Below are 18,699 nucleotides of genomic sequence, written 5' to 3'. Positions count from 1 at the left end.
TCATTTTTTTGACGAAATTCGGCAGGAGCTTGAAGAGCAACGTCACTGGGCCCGCCTCCACGCAGTAGAAACTTGCTGTGAGGTAAAAATTCAAAAATCACACCAAAATGGCGGGCGGAGTGTGTCACAGTACGGCACGTTTCTGATTGGTCGCTCGCAGCAGGCGGCAACCAATCAGACACTGGACACTGTTGACGTCACTTATCTCCGGACATTAGCTCCGGACATTAGCTCCGGACATTATCTCCGCACATTAGCTCCGGACATTAGCTCCGGACATTAGCTCCGGACAAAGCCACGGAAGTTGGCACAAATTGCAGGAAGTAGTATTCTAGGCAATTATATATTAGATATGGGCTGAAAGTGCACACTCCCAGCTGCAATATGATAGTTTCCACATCCAAATCGGAGAAAGGGTTTAGGAATCATAGCTCTGTAATGCATAGCGTCCTCTTTTTCAAGGGACCAAAAGTAATTGGACAATGGACTCTAAGGGCTGCAATTAACTCTGAAGGCGTCTCCCTCGTTAACCTGTAATCAATGAAGTAGTTAAAAGGTCAGGGGTGGATTCCAGGTGTGTGGTTTTGCATTTGGAAGCTGTTGCTGTGAGCAGACAACATGCGGTCAAAGGAACTCTCAATTGAGGTGAAGCAGAACATCCTGAGGCTGAAAAAAAAGAAAAAATCCATCAGAGAGATAGCAGACATGCTTGGAGTAGCAAAATCAACAGTTGGGTATATTCTGAGAAAAAAGGAATTGACTGGTGAGCTTGGGAACTCAAAAAGGCCTGGGCGTCCACGGACGACAACAGTGGTGGATGATCGCCGCATACTTAATTGGGGGAAGAAGAACCCGTTCACAACATCAACTGAAGTCCAGAACACTCTCAGTGAAGTAGGTGTATCTGTCTCTAAGTCAACAGTAAAGAGAAGACTCCATGACAGTAAATACAAAGGGTTCACATCTAGATGCAAACCATTCATCAATACCAAAAATAGACAGGCCAGAGTTAAATTTGCAGAAAAACACCTCAAGAAGCCAGCTCAGTTCTGGAAAAGTATTCTATGGACAGATGAGACAAAGATCAACCTGTACCAGAATGATGGGAAGAAAAAAGTTTGGAGAAGAAAGGGAACGGCACATGATCCAAGGCACACCACATCCTCTGTAAAACATGGTGGAGGCAACGTGATGGCATGGGCATGCATGGCTTTCAATGGCACTGGGTCACTTGTGTTTATTGATGACATAAGAGCAGACAAGAGTAGCCGGATGAATTCTGAAGTGTACCGGGATATACTTTCAGCCCAGATTCAGCCAAATGCTGCAAAGTTGATTGGACGGCGCTTCATAGTACAGATGGACAATGACCCCAAGCATACAGCCAAAGCTACCCAGGAGTTCATGAGTGCCAAAAAGTGGAACATTCTGCAATGGCCAAGTCAATCTCCAGATCTAAACCCAATTGAGCATGCATTTCACTTGCTCAAATCCAGACTTAAGACGGAAAGACCCACAAACAAGCAAGACCTGAAGGCTGCGGCTGTAAAGGCCTGGCAAAGCATTAAGAAGGAAGAAACCCAGCGTTTGGTGATGTCCATGGGTTCCAGACTTAAGGCAGTGATTGCCTCCAAAGGATTTGCAACAAAATATTGAAAATAAAAATATTTTGTTTGGGTTATGTTTATTTGTCCAATTACTTTTGACCTCCTAAAATGTGGAGTGTTTGTAAAGAAATGTGTACAATTCCTACATTTTCTATCAGATATTTTTGTTCAACCCTTCAAATTAAACGTTACAATCTGCACTTGAATTCTGTTGTAGAGGTTTCATTTCAAATCCAATGTGGTGGCATGCAGAGCCCAACTCGCGAAAATTGTGTCACTGTCCAAATATTTCTGGCCCTAACTGTATATATATATATATATATATATATATACAGGTCCTTCTCAAAAAATTAGCATATAGTGTTAAATTTCATTATTTACCATAATGTAATGATTACAATTAAACTTTCATATATTATAGATTCATTATCCACCAACTGAAATTTGTCAGGTCTTTTATTGTTTTAATACTGATGATTTTGGCATACAACTCCTGATAACCCAAAAAACCTGTCTCAATAAATTAGCATATCAAGAAAAGGTTCTCTAAACGACCTATTACCCTAATCTTCTGAATCAACTAATTAACTCTAAACACATGCAAAAGATACCTGAGGCTTTTATAAACTCCCTGCCTGGTTCATTACTCAAAACCCCCATCATGGGTAAGACTAGCGACCTGACAGATGTCAAGAAGGCCATCATTGACACCCTCAAGCAAGAGGGTAAGACCCAGAAAGAAATTTCTCAACAAATAGGCTGTTCCCAGAGTGCTGTATCAAGGCACCTCAATGGTAAGTCTGTTGGAAGGAAACAATGTGGCAGAAAACGCTGTACAATGAGAAGAGGAGACCGGACCCTGAGGAAGATTGTGGAGAAGGACCGATTCCAGACCTTGGGGAACCTGAGGAAGCAGTGGACTGAGTCTGGTGTGGAAACATCCAGAGCCACCGTGCACAGGCGTGTGCAGGAAATGGGCTACAGGTGCCGCATTCCCCAGGTAAAGCCACTTTTGAACCATAAACAGCGGCAGAGGCGCCTGACCTGGGCTACAGAGAAGCAGCACTGGACTGTTGCTAAGTGGTCCCAAGTACTTTTTTCTGATGAAAGCAAATTTTGCATGTCATTCGGAAATCAAGGTGCCAGAGTCTGGAGGAAGACTGGGGAGAAGGAAATGCCAAAATGCCTGAAGTCCAGTGTCAAGTACCCACAGTCAGTGATGGTGTGGGGTGCCATGTCAGCTGCTGGTGTTGGTCCACTGTGTTTCATCAAGGGCAGGGTCAATGCAGCTAGCTATCAGGAGATTTTGGAGCACTTCATGCTTCCATCGGCTGAAATGCTTTATGGAGATGAAGATTTCATTTTTCAGCACGACCTGGCACCTGCTCACAGTGCCAAAACCACTGGTAAATGGTTTACTGACCATGGTATTACTGTGCTCAATTGGCCTGCCAACTCTCCTGACCTGAACCCCATAGAGAATCTGTGGGATATTGTGAAGAGAAAGTTGAGAGACGCAAGACCCAACACTCTGGATGAGCTTAAGGCCGCTATTGAAGCATCCTGGGCCTCCATAACATCTCAGCAGTGTCACAGGCTGATTGCCTCCATGCCACGCCGCATTGAAGCAGTCATTTCTGCCAAAGGATTCCCGACCAAGTATTGAGTGCATAACTGAACATTATTATTTGTTGGTTTATTTGTTTGTTATTAAAAAACACTTTTATTTGATTGGATGGGTGAAATATGCTAATTTATTGAGACAGGTTTTTTGGGTTATCAGGAGTTGTATGCCAAATTCATCAGTATTAAAACAATAAAAGACCTGACAAATTTCAGTTGGTGGATAATGAATCTATAATATATGAAAGTTTAATTGTAATCATTACATTATGGTAAATATTGAAATTTAACACTATATGCTAATTTTTTGAGAAGACCTGTATATATATATATACGGTGGGGCAAAAAAGTATTTAGTCAGTCAGCAATAGTGCAAGTTCCACCACTTAAAAAGATGAGAGGCGTCTGTAATTGACATCATAGGTAGACTATGGGAGACAAACTGAGAAAAAAAAAATCCAGAAAATCACATTGTCTGTTTTTTTATCATTTTATTTGCATATTATGGTGGAAAATAAGTATTTGGTCAGAAACAAACAATCAAGATTTCTGGCTCTCACAGACCTGTAACTTCTTCTTTAAGAGTCTCCTCTTTCCTCCACTCATTACCTGTAGTAATGGCACCTGTTTAAACTTGTTATCAGTATAAAAAGACACCTGTGCACACCCTCAAACAGTCTGACTCCAAACTCCACTATGGTGAAGACCAAAGAGCTGTCAAAGGACACCAGAAACAAAATTGTAGCCCTGCACCAGGCTGGGAAGACTGAATCTGCAATAGCCAACCAGCTTGGAGTGAAGAAATCAACAGTGGGAGCAATAATTAGAAAATGGAAGACATACAAGACCACTGATAATCTCCCTCAATCTGGGGCTCCACGCAAAATCCCACCCCGTGGGGTCAGAATGACCACAAGAACGGTGAGCAAAAATCCCAGAACCACGCGGGGGGACCTAGTGAATGAACTGCAGAGAGCTGGGACCAATGTAACAAGGCCTACCATAAGTAACACACTACGCCACCATGGACTCAGATCCTGCAGTGCCAGACGTGTCCCACTGCTTAAGCCAGTACATGTCCGGGCCCGTCTGAAGTTTGCTAGAGAGCATTTGGATGATCCAGAGGAGTTTTGGGAGAATGTCCTATGGTCTGATGAAACCAAACTGGAACTGTTTGGTAGAAACACAACTTGTCGTGTTTGGAGGAAAAAGAATACTGAGTTGCATCCATCAAACACCATATCTACTGTAAAGCATGGTGGTGGAAACATCATGCTTTGGGCCTGTTTCTCTGCAAAGGGGCCAGGACGACTGATCCGGGTACATGAAAGAATGAATGGGGCCATGTATCGTGAGATTTTGAGTGCAAACCTCCTTCCATCAGCAAGGGCATTGAAGATGAAACGTGGCTGGGTCTTTCAACATGACAATGATCCAAAGCACACCGCCAGGGCAACGAAGGAGTGGCTTCGTAAGAAGCATTTCAAGGTCCTGGAGTGGCCTAGCCAGTCTCCAGATCTCAACCCTATAGAAAACCTTTGGAGGGAGTTGAAAGTCCGTGTTGCCAAGCGAAAAGCCAAAAACATCACTGCTCTAGAGGAGATCTGCATGGAGGAATGGGCCAACATACCAACAACAGTGTGTGGCAACCTTGTGAAGACTTACAGAAAACGTTTGACCTCTGTCATTGCCAACAAAGGATATATTACAAAGTATTGAGATGAAATTTTGTTTCTGACCAAATACTTATTTTCCACCATAATATGCAAATAAAATGTTAAAAAAACAGACAGTGATTTTCTGGATTTTTTTTTCTCAGTTTGTCTCCCATAGTTGAGGTCTACCTATGATGTAAATTACAGACGCCTCTCATCTTTTTAAGTGGTGGAACTTGCACTATTGCTGACTGACTAAATACTTTTTTGCCCCAATATATATATATATATATATATATATATATATATATATATATATATATATATATATATATATATATACACACATACATATATTTATGTGTCTCACTGACATATATATATATATATATATATATATACCGTATATACTCGAGTATAAGCCGACCCGAGTATAAGCCGACCCCCCTAATTTTGCCACAAAAAACTGGGAAAACTTATTGACTCGAGTATAAGCCTAGGGTAGAAAATGCAGCATTTACCGGTGAATTTCAAAAATAAAAATAGATGCTCCATACCGTTCATTATTGCCCCATAGATGCTCCATATACAACTGTGCTATATAGAATGCTCTGCACCGTTGATTATGGCCCCATAGATGCTCCTTATAATGCTGTGCCATATATGCTCTGCACCTTTGATTATGGCCCCATAGATGCTCCTTATAATGCTGTGCCATATATGCTCTGCACCTTTGATTATGGCCCCATAGGTGCTCCTTATAATGCTGTGCCCCATATATGCTCTGCACCTTTATGGCCCCATAGGTGCTCCTTATAATGCTGTGCCCCATATATGCTCTGCACCTTTATGGCCCCATAGGTGCTCCTTATAATGCTGTGCCCCATATATGCTCTGCACCTTTATGGCCCCATAGGTGCTCCTTAGAATGCTGTGCCCCATATATGCTCTGCACCTTTATGGCCCCATAGATGCTCCTTATAATGCTGTGCCCCTTATATGCTCTGCACCTTTATGGCCCCATAGGTGCTCCTTATAATGCTGTGCCCCTTATATGCTCTGCACCTTTATGGCCCCATAGGTGCTCCTTATAATGCTGTGCCCCATATATGCTCTGCACCTTTATGGCCCCATAGGTGCTCCTTATAATGCTGTGCCCCTTATATGCTCTGCACCTTTATGGCCCCATAGGTGCTCCTTATAATGCTGTGCCCCTTATATGCTCTGCACCTTTATGGCCCCATAGGTGCTCCTTATAATGCTGTGCCCCATATATGCTCTGCACCTTTATGGCCCCATAGGTGCTCCTTATAATGCTGTGCCCCATATATGCTCTGCACCTTTATGGCCCCATAGGTGCTCCTTATAATGCTGTGCCCCTTATATGCTCTGCACCTTTATGGCCCCATAGATGCTCCTTATAATGCTGTGCCCCTTATATGCTCTGCACCTTTATGGCCCCATAGGTGCTCCTTAGAATGCTGCTGGTGCTGCCATAAAAAAAAAAAAAAAAATCACATACTCACCTCTCTTCTCAGGACGCCGGCGCTTTCAATAATTACCTGCTCCTCTGCGGCTCCGTCTCCAGCACTGACGCTCAGCAGAGGGCGCGCACTGACTACGTCACAGCGCCCTCTAACCTGAGCGTCACTGCTAGAGGACGCTGCAGACGGAGCCGGAGCGAGGAGCAGGTAATTATAGCGCTGCGCTCCCCTTACCTGCTGCGGCGCGGTCCCTGCAGTCCCTGGCTTCTCCGGCGCTGCAGCTTCTTCCTGTAATTGAGCGGTCACATGGCACCGATCATTTACAGCAATGAATATGCGGCTCCTCCCCTATGGGGGTGGAGCTGCCTATTCATTTCTGTAATGAGCGGTGCCATGTGACCGCTCAGTGCAGGAAGAATCCAGGGACTGCAGGGACCGCGCTGGGAGCAGGTAAGTATGATTACACAGCCCCCGCTCCCCCTCCCCTGCTGACACCCGGGTATATGACTCGAGTATAAGCCGAGAGGGGGACTTTCAGCCCAAAAAAATGGGCTGAAAATCTCGGCTTATACTCGAGTATATACGGTATATATATATATATATATATATATAACAGTATATATGTTTTTACGATAATTTGAGCCCATGGATCCATTGTATGTCCGTTTTGCAAGCCTGCGAGAAAATCTCGCAGTACGGATGCCATACGGATTACATACGGAGGATGACATGCGCAAAATACGCTGACACACCCTGCCTACGGATGACATACGGATTACTATTTTGGGGACATTTCTGCGTATTACGGCCATAAAAAACGGACCGTATTTTCATACGCTGAGTGTGACGCTGGCCTTAGGCTGAGAAAATTCTCCAGAACAGTACAGCCTGTGGCTCCCTAGTTATGTTTCTACCTTCCATATCAGGGGTCTTGAGTTCGGATCCCCGGCACTGACAAGCTTCAAAAGTATATTAAGAGACATCCACTGAGTGTCCTGTATAAAACAGGACTGTGAATACAGAAGTATCTCTTCTGCTTCAAAAGTGGCAAAAACAAAAGGACCTAAAAAGGTTAAGTGCCTGACATGTCATGGTACCAAAAAAGGCCATGATTATAGAGCTATAACTGAAAAAAAATCACTACTAAAAGTAAAAGAGTGAATTAAAAACCAATAATATCTTTTATTACATATGTAAAATATAAAGTAAAAAAAAATGGATCAAGTGTAATGTAAAAAAAAAAATCACTAGATGCAAGACGGAAGATGTCAGAATGTAAGAACATGATTGTACAAAAATGAGGAACGGAACCAAAATCTGTTTTAGATTTAGGAATACAGACACATAATCAACGTGTTTAATTAGGGGAAAAATATACTATGTAATGATCAGAGTGGATGGTAGTAGGTTTACAAAATACAGGGTTATACTAGAAATTGCAGAAGTCTGCAGCAGATCACCATATAATGTAATATAATAATAATTATCATGTGCTGCAAGACAGGTAAAGTGACAAGATATGTGCTAGAGATGAAATGTCCGAACATGTCACAAAATAATCATATATTATTATAAGCACAATCACGGCGCATAAATAAATACCCATAATGGATTTGTGTTCCCCTCTGGGATGGAGCCAACCCGATGTGCGCTCCTGGCACTGATTGTTTTTTAGGATATACTCACCTGTGTTTTTATCTGTGGGAATCTCCTCTTTACACCACTCATCACCTCTCATATATGTCTCTGTAGTATTAATATGAGGCAGATATTTACCCTGAAACAAAAATTTTAAGAGTCAGAGAAAGATGAAAATATCATAACCAGAAAACTGGGGGAAGATCAAGACAACACTTAATGTCCATGATCAGCTTTACCCTGTCATCTCCACCAAGTATAAAACACACACTGAATGGCCACATTATTAGAGACACCCGCGTTGTCTATTCAGATCCTCAGCAATTCAGATTGTAATAGATTCCACTAGATGAAGAAGTAATTCTGTGGGATTATTGGCCCTTCCACAAATAATATGGAGATACTGATATGTTGTGAACAGTCTATTTCATCTCATCATGAAGATGCGCTATAGGATTAAAACATGAGGACTATGAAGTCCAGGGAAGCAACAAAAACTCTAATATTCCTGGAATCAATCCATGACTAGTGGATCATTGTGACAAGGTGCATTGTCCTTCAACTGTAACGAAACAGCTGCCATGAAGTGATGATCTTGATTGGCCAAAATGCTTCTGTAAGCCCTAATGTCCAAACATCCATCCACAGATAACAAAGGATCCACGATGAGCCAAGAAAAAAATCTCCCGCCATTTCGCTACCTTCACCTGCCTGAACTGATGACACCTGACAGATGGTGGCACAGGAACTGTTCATCTGATGTTATAGCCCATCTGTGCCAAGGAAAAATGAGTGATTAAAAACACATTAGTTGGACACCAGTCTTGTAATCAGTTAAAATTTACAACACTGTGCACTACCTACAATTTGTAGTGCAGCGGTATCCATACTATGCAGTGATGAGGCAGTGACCCAGCAAAGTTCCAAACAAAAGTCTCTTTAATGTGTTTACTTGACAGCATTAATGTCCAACTCACAGCATTACACAGTATACGATATCCTCCGGATAGCAGCCGAGAACCATATCCTCCAGTTTGCAGCCAATAAACACTCCAGTCCAACTCCAAGACCAGTTGCCGTAGGTGACTGCACCACTATGTACGCTGTGGGTGCCAGGCATCTCAGCTCCCCCGGCTGTTTGGCTCCGCTTGCCTGTGTTGCCTCACACAGGTGGAGCTCTGCAGAGCCGACAGCACTACACACTAGCAAACACCAGACTGACACTAAGGCCGGGGTCAGACATGCGAGAAACTCGAACAAGTCTCGCATTTCAATGCCCGGCACTGACGCCGGCACTCGGACAGGAGCGTGAGGCTGCATGTATTTTTATGCAACCGCATGCTCCGGTCCAGAGTGCCGGCGGCAGTGCCAGGTATTGAAATGCGAGACTCGTTCGAGTTTCTCAGACAATCAGATGAACAACTCTATGCGCATAATTTCTGGTGCTGTCAGACCTACGCCCATCCACTGGTTACCTGTCTTGAGCCATATCGCACCTGCAAATCTGAGAAGACAAAAGCTCCTACTTAAAGAATACACCAAAGTAGTGAATAATGAAAATCTCCCAATACATCAAAATATCCAAGATGTTCAAATACAGCGACTGAAATCAAGACATCCACCCATCCGAACCGCAATTACCCTGTATGAACAGGATTTCAATTTAGAAGACAAATGGCGTGAACTTTGGGTCACTGCTGTAGACGGTGAGCCTCAAACATTTCCTCACTTTCAAAACCCACCACCAGACTTCAATCTGCCAAGGATAACCTGGGTCACTTTGAATCGTATCAGAACAAACTTTGGTGTCTGTGCAGATCTTATGCATAAGTGGGGAAAATCTGACTCTCCTGCCTGTGACTGTGGAACTGACCGTCAAACAATTCAGCACATTGTCGAGGAATGTCCCCTCAGATCTTATACTGGTGACAAGAATAATAATAATAATAATAATTTTATTTATATAGCGCCAACATATTCCGCAGCGCTTTACAAATTATAGAGGGGACTTGTACAGACAATAAACATTACAGCATAACAGAAATACAGTTCAAAACAGATACCAGGAGGAGTGAGGGCCCTGCTCGCAAGCTTACAAACTATGGGGAAAAGGGGAGACACGAGAGGTGGATGGTAACAATTGCTTTAGTTATTCGGACCAGCTATAGTGTAAGGCTCAGGTGTTCATGTAAAGCTGCATGAACCAGTTACCTGCCTAAGTAAGTAGCAGTACAGACACAGAGGGCTAATACTGCATAAAGTGTATGAGAACATGATGCGAGGAACCTTTTTTTTTTTTTTTTTTTATTATAAATAGGCCACACAGGGATCGTTAGGTTAATGCATTGAGGCGGTAGGCCAGTCTGAACAAATGAGTTTTTAGGGCACGCTTAAAACTGTGGGGATTGGGGATTAATCGTATTAACCTAGGTAGTGCATTCCAAAGAATCGGCGCAGCACGTGTAAAGTCTTGGAGACGGGAGTGGGAGGTTCTGATTATTGAGGATGCTAACCTGAGGTCATTAGCGGAGCGGAGGGCACGGGTAGGGTGGTAGACTGATACCAGGGAGGAGATGTAGGGTGGTGCTGAGCCATGGAGTGCTTTGTGGATGAGGGTAGTAGTTTTGTACTGGATTCTGGAGTGGATGGGTAGCCAGTGTAATGACTGGCACAGGGTAGAGGCATCGGTGTAACGGTTGGTGAGGAATATGATCCTGGCTGCAGCATTCAGGACAGATTGGAGCGGGGAGAGTTTTGCAAGAGGGAGACCGATTAGTAGAGAGTTACAATAGTCCAGACGAGAATGAATAAGTGAAACAGTCAGAGTTTTTGCAGAGTCGAAATTAAGAAAAGGGCGAATTCTAGAAATGTTTTTGAGATGCAGGTAAGAAGAGCGAGCCAGTGATCGGATGTAGGGGGTGAATGAAAGGTCAGAATCAAGGATGACCCCAAGGCAGCGGGCATGTTGCTTTGGAGTAATGGTGGAACCGCACACGGAGATGGCAATGTCAGGCAAAGGTAGGTTAGTAGAGGGAGAGAACACGAGGAGTTCAGTTTTTGACAGGTTTAGTTTCAGATAGAGGGAGGACATGATGTTAGAGACAGCGGTAAGACAATCACTGGTGTTTTCTAAAAAGGTCGGTGTGATATCGGGAGCAGAAGTGTATAATTGGGTGTCGTCAGCATAGAGATGGTACTGGAAACCAAATCTACTGATTGTTTGTCCAATAGGGGCAGTATACAACGAGAAGAGTAGGGGGCCTAGGACTGATCCTTGAGGAACCCCAACAGTAAGGGGAAGGTGAGAGGAGGAGGAACCAGCAAAACATACAGTGAAGGATCGGTCAGAGAGATAGGAGGAGAATGATTTCTATACTGGAAATGACAATGTTATTGCATACATAGAAAATCTCGATCTACGACTCTGATTTCAGTTCCTTTGTTCTTTTCAATCACTGTTTATCATTTATTTATTCTTATATGATGTTTAAATATATGTTCATACGATTAAATAAGTGCCAGGTATTGAAATGCGAGACTCGTGCGAGTTTCTCGCATGTCTGACCCTGGCTTAAAGGGACACTGTCACCTGAATTTGGAGGGAACAATCTTCAGCCATGGAGGCGGGGTTTTCGGGTGTTTGATTCACCCTTTCCTTACCCGCTGGCTGCATGCTGGCTGCAATATTGGATTGAAGTTCATTCTCGGTCCTCCATAGTACACGCCTGCGCAAGGCAAGATTGCCTTGTGCAGGCATGTACTACGGAGAACAAAAATGAACTTCAATCCAATATTGCAGCCAGCATGCAGCCAGCGGGTAAGGAAAGGGTGAATCAAACACCGAAAACCCCGCCTCCATGGCTGAAGATTGCTCCCTCCAAATTCAGGTGACAGTGTCCCTTTAACTGTGACCCTGATACACCCATACCCATTACTGCAGGGCTTTTAACCAAAGAACCTGGAACCTTCAGTCACATGGAAAACCAGGCCAGGAAGGAAATGGACTGCCACAATACCATCCTGTAGTCTGTTTCAAAACAAAAGTCCAGCAGCTTTTCTCAAATCTGCCCAGGACAAATAGCTTGTCCAAGACTAACACTCACTTTTATTTTTTATTGCAATCACAGCTACGCCTGTGACTGCAATGCACTCCCATGGCTTCAATATGCCTCCATGCGCATCCTGGGGGGAACATACTGTGACCCTGACATGTAACACTGGTCACTGCCTCACATATTATTAATATCTTCCTCAACAAATCAATTATGTCCTATGGATCCCCTTTTATTGTATTTTTTCCTAAATCACAATATTCTCAGTACTAATACTTTTGACAAGAAAAACTGAAGAGGTTAGGAATTTTTCAAAATTTTCCTGACAACCATGCCTAGGTGAAGTGCTCAAAATTCCCATTCTAATGTGGTTTCAGACTGAAAAATTATCACTTTATTTTATATTACACTAGTTATTAGTATTCTCTATACAGGAATGTTTCAATAAAGTGTCTATGTTTCTAATAAATTGGCAGTTCAGTGTATAATACTGGGGGATAAAACAAGTCTGATCACAAGACCTTCATAGCCTTATACACATCATAGGGGAGATCTCATGACATCTTCTCTCCATCTACCTGATGATCCTGAGGAACATCGAGATCTTCTTGTTTACAGTCCTGTGGAAGAAGAGGACGGGGACATCTCTCTGGTGTTGTCCTCTCACTGGATAGAACTGGAGGAAACACATACAGGGACTGAATTCATTCTTTACATACAGATAATTATAGGCCGTGTGTATTTAGTCCTGTCTATTACCTGGTGATGTGAGGGGCTGGGGAACCTCCATCATGACGTCCTTGTACTTATCTTTGTGTCCTTCTAAATACTCCCACTCCTCCATGGAGAAATAGACGGCGACATCCTGACACCTTATAGGAACCTGACACATACAATGATACCGTCATCCCCCCGATCCCTCCATAGCGTTACTGTATAATGTCCCAGCATTCCCAGCAGTGTCACCTCTCCAGTCAGCAGCTCAATCATCTTGTAGGTGAGTTCTAGGATCTTCTGGCCATTGATGTCCTCATGTATCAGGGGGTGAGGTGGAGGCCCCGTGATTGGGCTCAGGGGTCTTCCCCATCCCTCAGACACAGGGTCCTGACAGCGCTCACTAGAGGTCTTCTTCACTACTGTGTAATCCTGGTTATGGAGAGACACATTAATAAATCTCACTACAGACATTTCCAGAGTCCTCACCTCTCCAGTTCTGTCCATCTGTTATTCCCATAGATAACAATGATGTAATGTGACGTCATCAGAATCTCTCACCTCTCCAGTAAGCCGGAAGAGGATCTCTAGGGTGAGGTGTAATATCCTCTCCGCCATCTTGTCCCTGTCCCTATCCATCCTTGTAGGGTCACTCAGGAGAATTCTCTTATATAGAAGATCTCCACTGAGAGGATCCGATATTGTAGGGACCTGAATGGGGAGAAAATGACGATGTAACATCATAAAGATCCCATGTAAGAAACCTCCGGAGCTGTTACCGGCGTCACATGATCACTACATCCAGTCATGGCCCCGTCCTGCCCCCGGTATAACACACAGTCCATTATAGTCACATGTAGAGATTTATCACAGGCTCAGCACTGAGGGGGTTAATGTCCCCTGCGCCCAGTAATGGGGAATCTCCAGCACCTACCTCCACCTGCAGAGCCGCACACCACATATATGGCTGTTCTGTGCGCACAGGACCTGTGATGAGGTCACAGGAGGGGAGGAGTCAGGGTCACATGATCAGGGGCCTCTGTGATTAGTGGCCATTGTGACAAGGTGCATTGTCCTTTTACTGTAGGGAAACAGCTGCCATGAGGTGATGATCTTGATTGGCCAAAATGCTTCTGTAAGCCGTAATGTCCAAACATCTATCCCGAGATAATAAAGGGCCCAGGATGAGCCAAGAACACATTCCGCCATTACTGCCCCTGACAGGAAGGAGACATGGATTCCTGCTGCTTGTAGGAGATTCTGACCCACTAATCAGCGCAACAGAAATCTGGAGTCATCTGACTGCACAATGTTTCCACTGCTCAGTGAGGTCAGCTTTGTTCAATTAAGTTTTTTCTCTCTATTTCCCTCAGATAATGGCGGCGCTGGAACTGGTCATCTGGTGTTATAGTTCACCTGTGCTAAGGACCAATAATAATAATAATAAAAATAATAATCTTTATTTTTATATATTCCAGAGCGCTTTACAGGTTGCACACATTATTCATCACTGTCCCCGTTGGGGCTCACAATCTATATTCCCTCTCAGTATGTCTTTGGAATGTGGGAGGAAACCGAAGGACCCGGAGGAAATCCACGCAAACACGGAGAGAACATACAAACTCCTGCAGATGTTGTCCTTGGTGGGTGAGTCCAGCGCTGCATTGCTAACCACTGATTGTATTCTAATGCTGCCGTCACACTAGCAGTATTTAGTCAGTATTTTACATCAGTATTTGTAGCCAAACCAGGAGTGGAACAATTAGAGGAAAAGTATAATAGAAACATATGCACCACTTCTGTATTTATCACCCATCCCTGGTTTTGGCTTACAAATACTGATGTAAAATACTGACCAAATACTGCTACTGTGATGAAACCCTATCACGTTAGTTGGACTCCAGTTCTGTATTCAGCTGAAATTTCCATCACTGTGCACTACCTGCTCCTCCGCACAATTATTAATAACTTCCTCAATGGGTTGTTTACATCTACATTATCTTTTTTATTGTATTTTTTCCTCACAACATTCTCCGTAATTTTGACAAAAACCCTCTTGACGTTTGGAGTTTTTAAAATGTAGGCCTTAGCTGTTGAAGAGCTCAATATTCCCAGTCTAATGTGATTTCACACTGAAAAATAATCACTTACTGTTATATTACTCTCCGAGGTTACAGGTCTAATCTGTGTACAGCAAGGCTTCAATTAACTGATAGAGGACTCTAAGGCTATGTGCACACGTAGGGGGGATGTCTGCTGATTTTTCCGCACCTGTTTTTGTAAATCGGCTGGCAGGGCCAGACTGGACATCGGGCAGTTCTGGCAAATGCCAGAAGGGCTGGTGCCAGTAGTGGGCCACTGCGCGCCGGTATAGTTGAATGCAATGATGGAGGAGAGAGGGTCACCTGACGCTCCCTCTCCCATCATTCCCTGCTCTGCCTCTGACACTGCAGGTGTGCACGCACTCACTGTGTCCCAGGCAGTGCAGCGGCATCCGCCGAGACAGGAGCAGGGAGCAACACGGGCACGAGGTGAGAAGTGTGTTTTTTTTACTGGACTGTGGGGCCATTCTAGGGGGGAAGAGAGATGTGGGCTCTGCTGTATACTATGTGGGCTGTGCTATATACTACTGTGTGGGCTGTGCTGTATACTACTGTGTGGGCAGGGCTATATACTACTATGTGGGCTGTGCTATATACTATTATGTGGGCTCTGCTGTATGCTACTATGTGGGCTGTGCTATATACTACTGTGTGGGCCATGCTATATACTACTGTGTGGGCCATGCTATATACTACTATGTGGGCTCTGCTGTATACTACTGTGTGGGCTGTGCTATATACTACTATGTGGGTTCTGCTGTATACTATTGTGTGGGCTGTGCTATATACTACTATGTGGGCTCTGTGCTGTAAACTACTGTGTGGGCTGTGCTATATACTACTATGTGGGCTCTGCTGTATACTACTATGTGGGCAGTGCTATATACTACTTTGTGGGCTGTGCTGTATAGTACTATGTTGGCTGTGCTATATACTACTATGTGGGCTCTGCTGTATACTACTGTGTGGGCTGTGCTATATACTACTATGTGGGCTCTGCTGTATACTACTGTGTGGGCTGTGCTATATACTACTATGTGGGCTCTGCTGTATACTACTGTGAGGGCAGTGCTGTATACTACTATGTGGGTTCTGCTATATACTACTGTATGGGCAGTGCTGTATACTACTGTGTGGGCTGTGCTGTATACTGCTAAGTGGGCTGTGCTGTATAGTACGTGGGCTGTGCTGGAGCACTATGAAGAGTGTATTATGCTATATGGAGGACTGAGCAGTGTACTTTAATATATGGAGGACTATAGGGAGTGTATTATACTATATGGAGGACTGCGGTGCACATTATAATATATGGAGGATTATGGGGTGTATTTTACTAAACAAGTAAAATGCTGCATATTCAGATTGTTTTTGCTGGAACAAAAATCAATGTTCTCAGCAGCACATCGCCAGCGTAAACTGTAGATGTGCTGCTGATAACATGATACTGTATGGTAATCTGTTAGTGATCTATTAGTGATCGTTCTGCCCCATCATTATTCCTCAGCTGGTGGAAAGAAGCCGGGAAACAAGCGTTGAACAACTTCAGTATTGTCGATCAAACTCATTTAGCGGCCTGAACTCAGCGCTTATAAATACAACCGAAATGCTTTTGGGTGATGTGCAATATGTTAGCATTTGGGGCCCCACTTTAAACTTTGCCTAGGCGTAGGGCCCCACTTTGCCTAAAACTGGCCCTGCCTACAAGTGTACAAAGATATTATACAGTCACCATGTGACAAGTGGGCCTGTGTAACTTCAAATGCCAGGGCTGAATTTTAGTCCCAGTCCGGCCCTGTCCACTGGTAAACCGCACTGTGGATTACCTGCGGATTCACTGCGGAATTACCGCGGATTTACCGCAGTTTTTGTGCAGATTCCACCTGTGGTTTTACTCCTGCGGATACCTATTATGGAGCAGGTGTAAACCGCAGCAGAATCCGCACAAAGAATTGACATGCTGCGGAATTTTAAGCGGGTGTTTCTGGGCGTTCTTTCCGCAGCATGTGCACTGCAGTTTTTGTTTTCCATAGGTTTACATGGTAGTGTAAACTCATGGAAAATAGCTGCAGATCCTTAGCGTCACAACCACTGCGGATCCGCAGCAACCCGATAAAGGATCAAAATTAGCCAACTACTAATTAGGTCAACTACAAACCAACTAACAGTTTTACTTCCATACAAAGGCTAATTCATGATGAAATCCATGAACAAATGAGTCCACGGTACTTCTGGAATTGACAATGGAGCCAATTCCCCGGCCGGTTATGACACACTTTAGCACGTGCACAAATTTCACAAGTGGATACAAAATCTTTAGCCCCTTAGTGACGGAGCCAATTTGCAGCTTAACCCCTTTCTGACATTAGACGTACTATCCCGTTGAGGTGGTCTGGGCCCCTATGACCGCCGACGGGATAGTACGTCATCACCGATGAGCTGCGCTCACGGGGGGAGCGGCCGGGTGTCAGATGATAATCACAGCTGACATCATAGTGTTGGGAGCGGTCCGTTCCCACTCCATTGCCCCCCCCCCACTTCCCCCGGAACACTGCGATCAAACATGATCGCAGCGTTCCGGCGGCATAAGAAAGCATCTCGCAGGGATTGGGCTCCCTGCGTTCTTTCATGAGACCTTCGGAACAACGCGATGTGATCACGTTGTTCCGAGCGTCTCCTCCATCCTCCTCCCTGCAGGCCCCGGATCCAAGATGGCAGCCCCCGGGGGGCCTTCCGGGTCCACAGGGAGGTGGCTTGCAAGCCTGAAGCACTGCCTGTCAGATCGCAGATCTGACACAGTGCTGTGCAAAGTGTCAGATCCACGATCTGACACTATAGCATGATGTCCCACCCTGGGACAAAGTAAAAAAAAATTTTTTTACACGTATAAAAAAATTATGTAGGGTATATACTGTTCCAATAAATACATTTATGTAAATAAAAAAAAAAACTATAAAAGTACACATATTTAGTATCACCGCATCGGTAACTACCCGACCTATAAAACTGTCCCACTATATAGCAAAACAAAAAGTGAAATAACACGCGATCCGAAAACCGGATATAAATAACCATGGTACCGCTGGAAACTTCATCTTGTCCCGCAAAAAACGAGCCGCCATACAGCATCATCAGCAAAAAAATAAAAAAGTTATAGCCCTCAGTATAAAGTGGGGTTAATAAACTTCTTGAATGTGGTTTTGAGCACCTTGAGCGGTGCAGTTTTTAGAATGGCGTCACACTTGGGTATTTTCTATCATATAGACACCTCAAAGTGACTTCAAATGTGATGTGGTCCCTAAAAAAATGGTGTTGTAAAAATGAGAAATTGCTGGTCAAATTTTAACCCTTATAACTTCCTAACAAAAAAAATGTTGGTTCCAAAATTGTGCTGATGTAAAGTAGACATGTGAGAAATGTTACTTATTAAGTATTTTGTATGCGGGAGGCCACAATAGTGGTGATTCCAAAGGAGGGGAAAGACCCGACACAGCCGGATTCATATCGGCCAATTTCTTTGCTTACTATCGACGTTAAACTCCTGGCTAAGGTGTTGGCGATGAGGTTGACAAGTGTTATTTCTGGCCTGATACACTCAGACCAGTCTGGCTTTATGCCTGATAGGTCAACTGCGATTAATCTACGAAGGCTGTATATGAACTTGCAACTCAAAGCCGATAACTGTGGCCAGAGAGTTATTGCATCTTTAGACGCTCACAAGGCGTTCGATAGTGTGGAGTGGGGGTATCTCTGGCAGGTGGTGCGAAGAATGGGGTTTGGACCGCAGTTCATATCATGGATTCAATTAATGTACTCGATGCCGATGG

At 44.0% G+C, this 18,699-nt stretch overlaps 2 protein-coding genes across 2 annotated transcripts in view; both read right to left on the bottom strand.

The window, feature by feature from the left end:
* Positions 1-13,761, bottom strand: part of LOC138664086 (oocyte zinc finger protein XlCOF8.4-like) — a 30,139-nt gene extending 16,378 nt beyond the window's left edge. The window contains exons 1-6 of the mRNA XM_069750516.1: positions 13,708-13,761; positions 13,335-13,484; positions 13,026-13,205; positions 12,819-12,942; positions 12,638-12,735; positions 8,056-8,146 (exon numbers count right to left, since the gene is read on the bottom strand). Of these exons, the coding sequence (XP_069606617.1) occupies positions 8,056-8,146; positions 12,638-12,735; positions 12,819-12,942; positions 13,026-13,205; positions 13,335-13,484; positions 13,708-13,734 (670 nt within the window). The 5' untranslated portion in view covers positions 13,735-13,761. The remainder of the gene's footprint in view (positions 1-8,055; positions 8,147-12,637; positions 12,736-12,818; positions 12,943-13,025; positions 13,206-13,334; positions 13,485-13,707) is intronic.
* The window catches only part of LOC138664091 (zinc finger protein 84-like), a 76,109-nt gene that overhangs the window by 17,642 nt on the left and 39,768 nt on the right, over positions 1-18,699 (bottom strand). Inside the window, exon 7 of the mRNA XM_069750520.1 lies at positions 14,637-14,654. Within this exon, the coding sequence (XP_069606621.1) occupies positions 14,637-14,654 (18 nt within the window). The remainder of the gene's footprint in view (positions 1-14,636; positions 14,655-18,699) is intronic.

This window comes from Ranitomeya imitator, chromosome 2 (genome assembly GCF_032444005.1).
Source record: "Ranitomeya imitator isolate aRanImi1 chromosome 2, aRanImi1.pri, whole genome shotgun sequence".
Classification (NCBI taxonomy): domain Eukaryota; kingdom Metazoa; phylum Chordata; class Amphibia; order Anura; family Dendrobatidae; genus Ranitomeya; species Ranitomeya imitator.
This window is presented reverse-complemented; position numbering and strand designations above follow the sequence as displayed.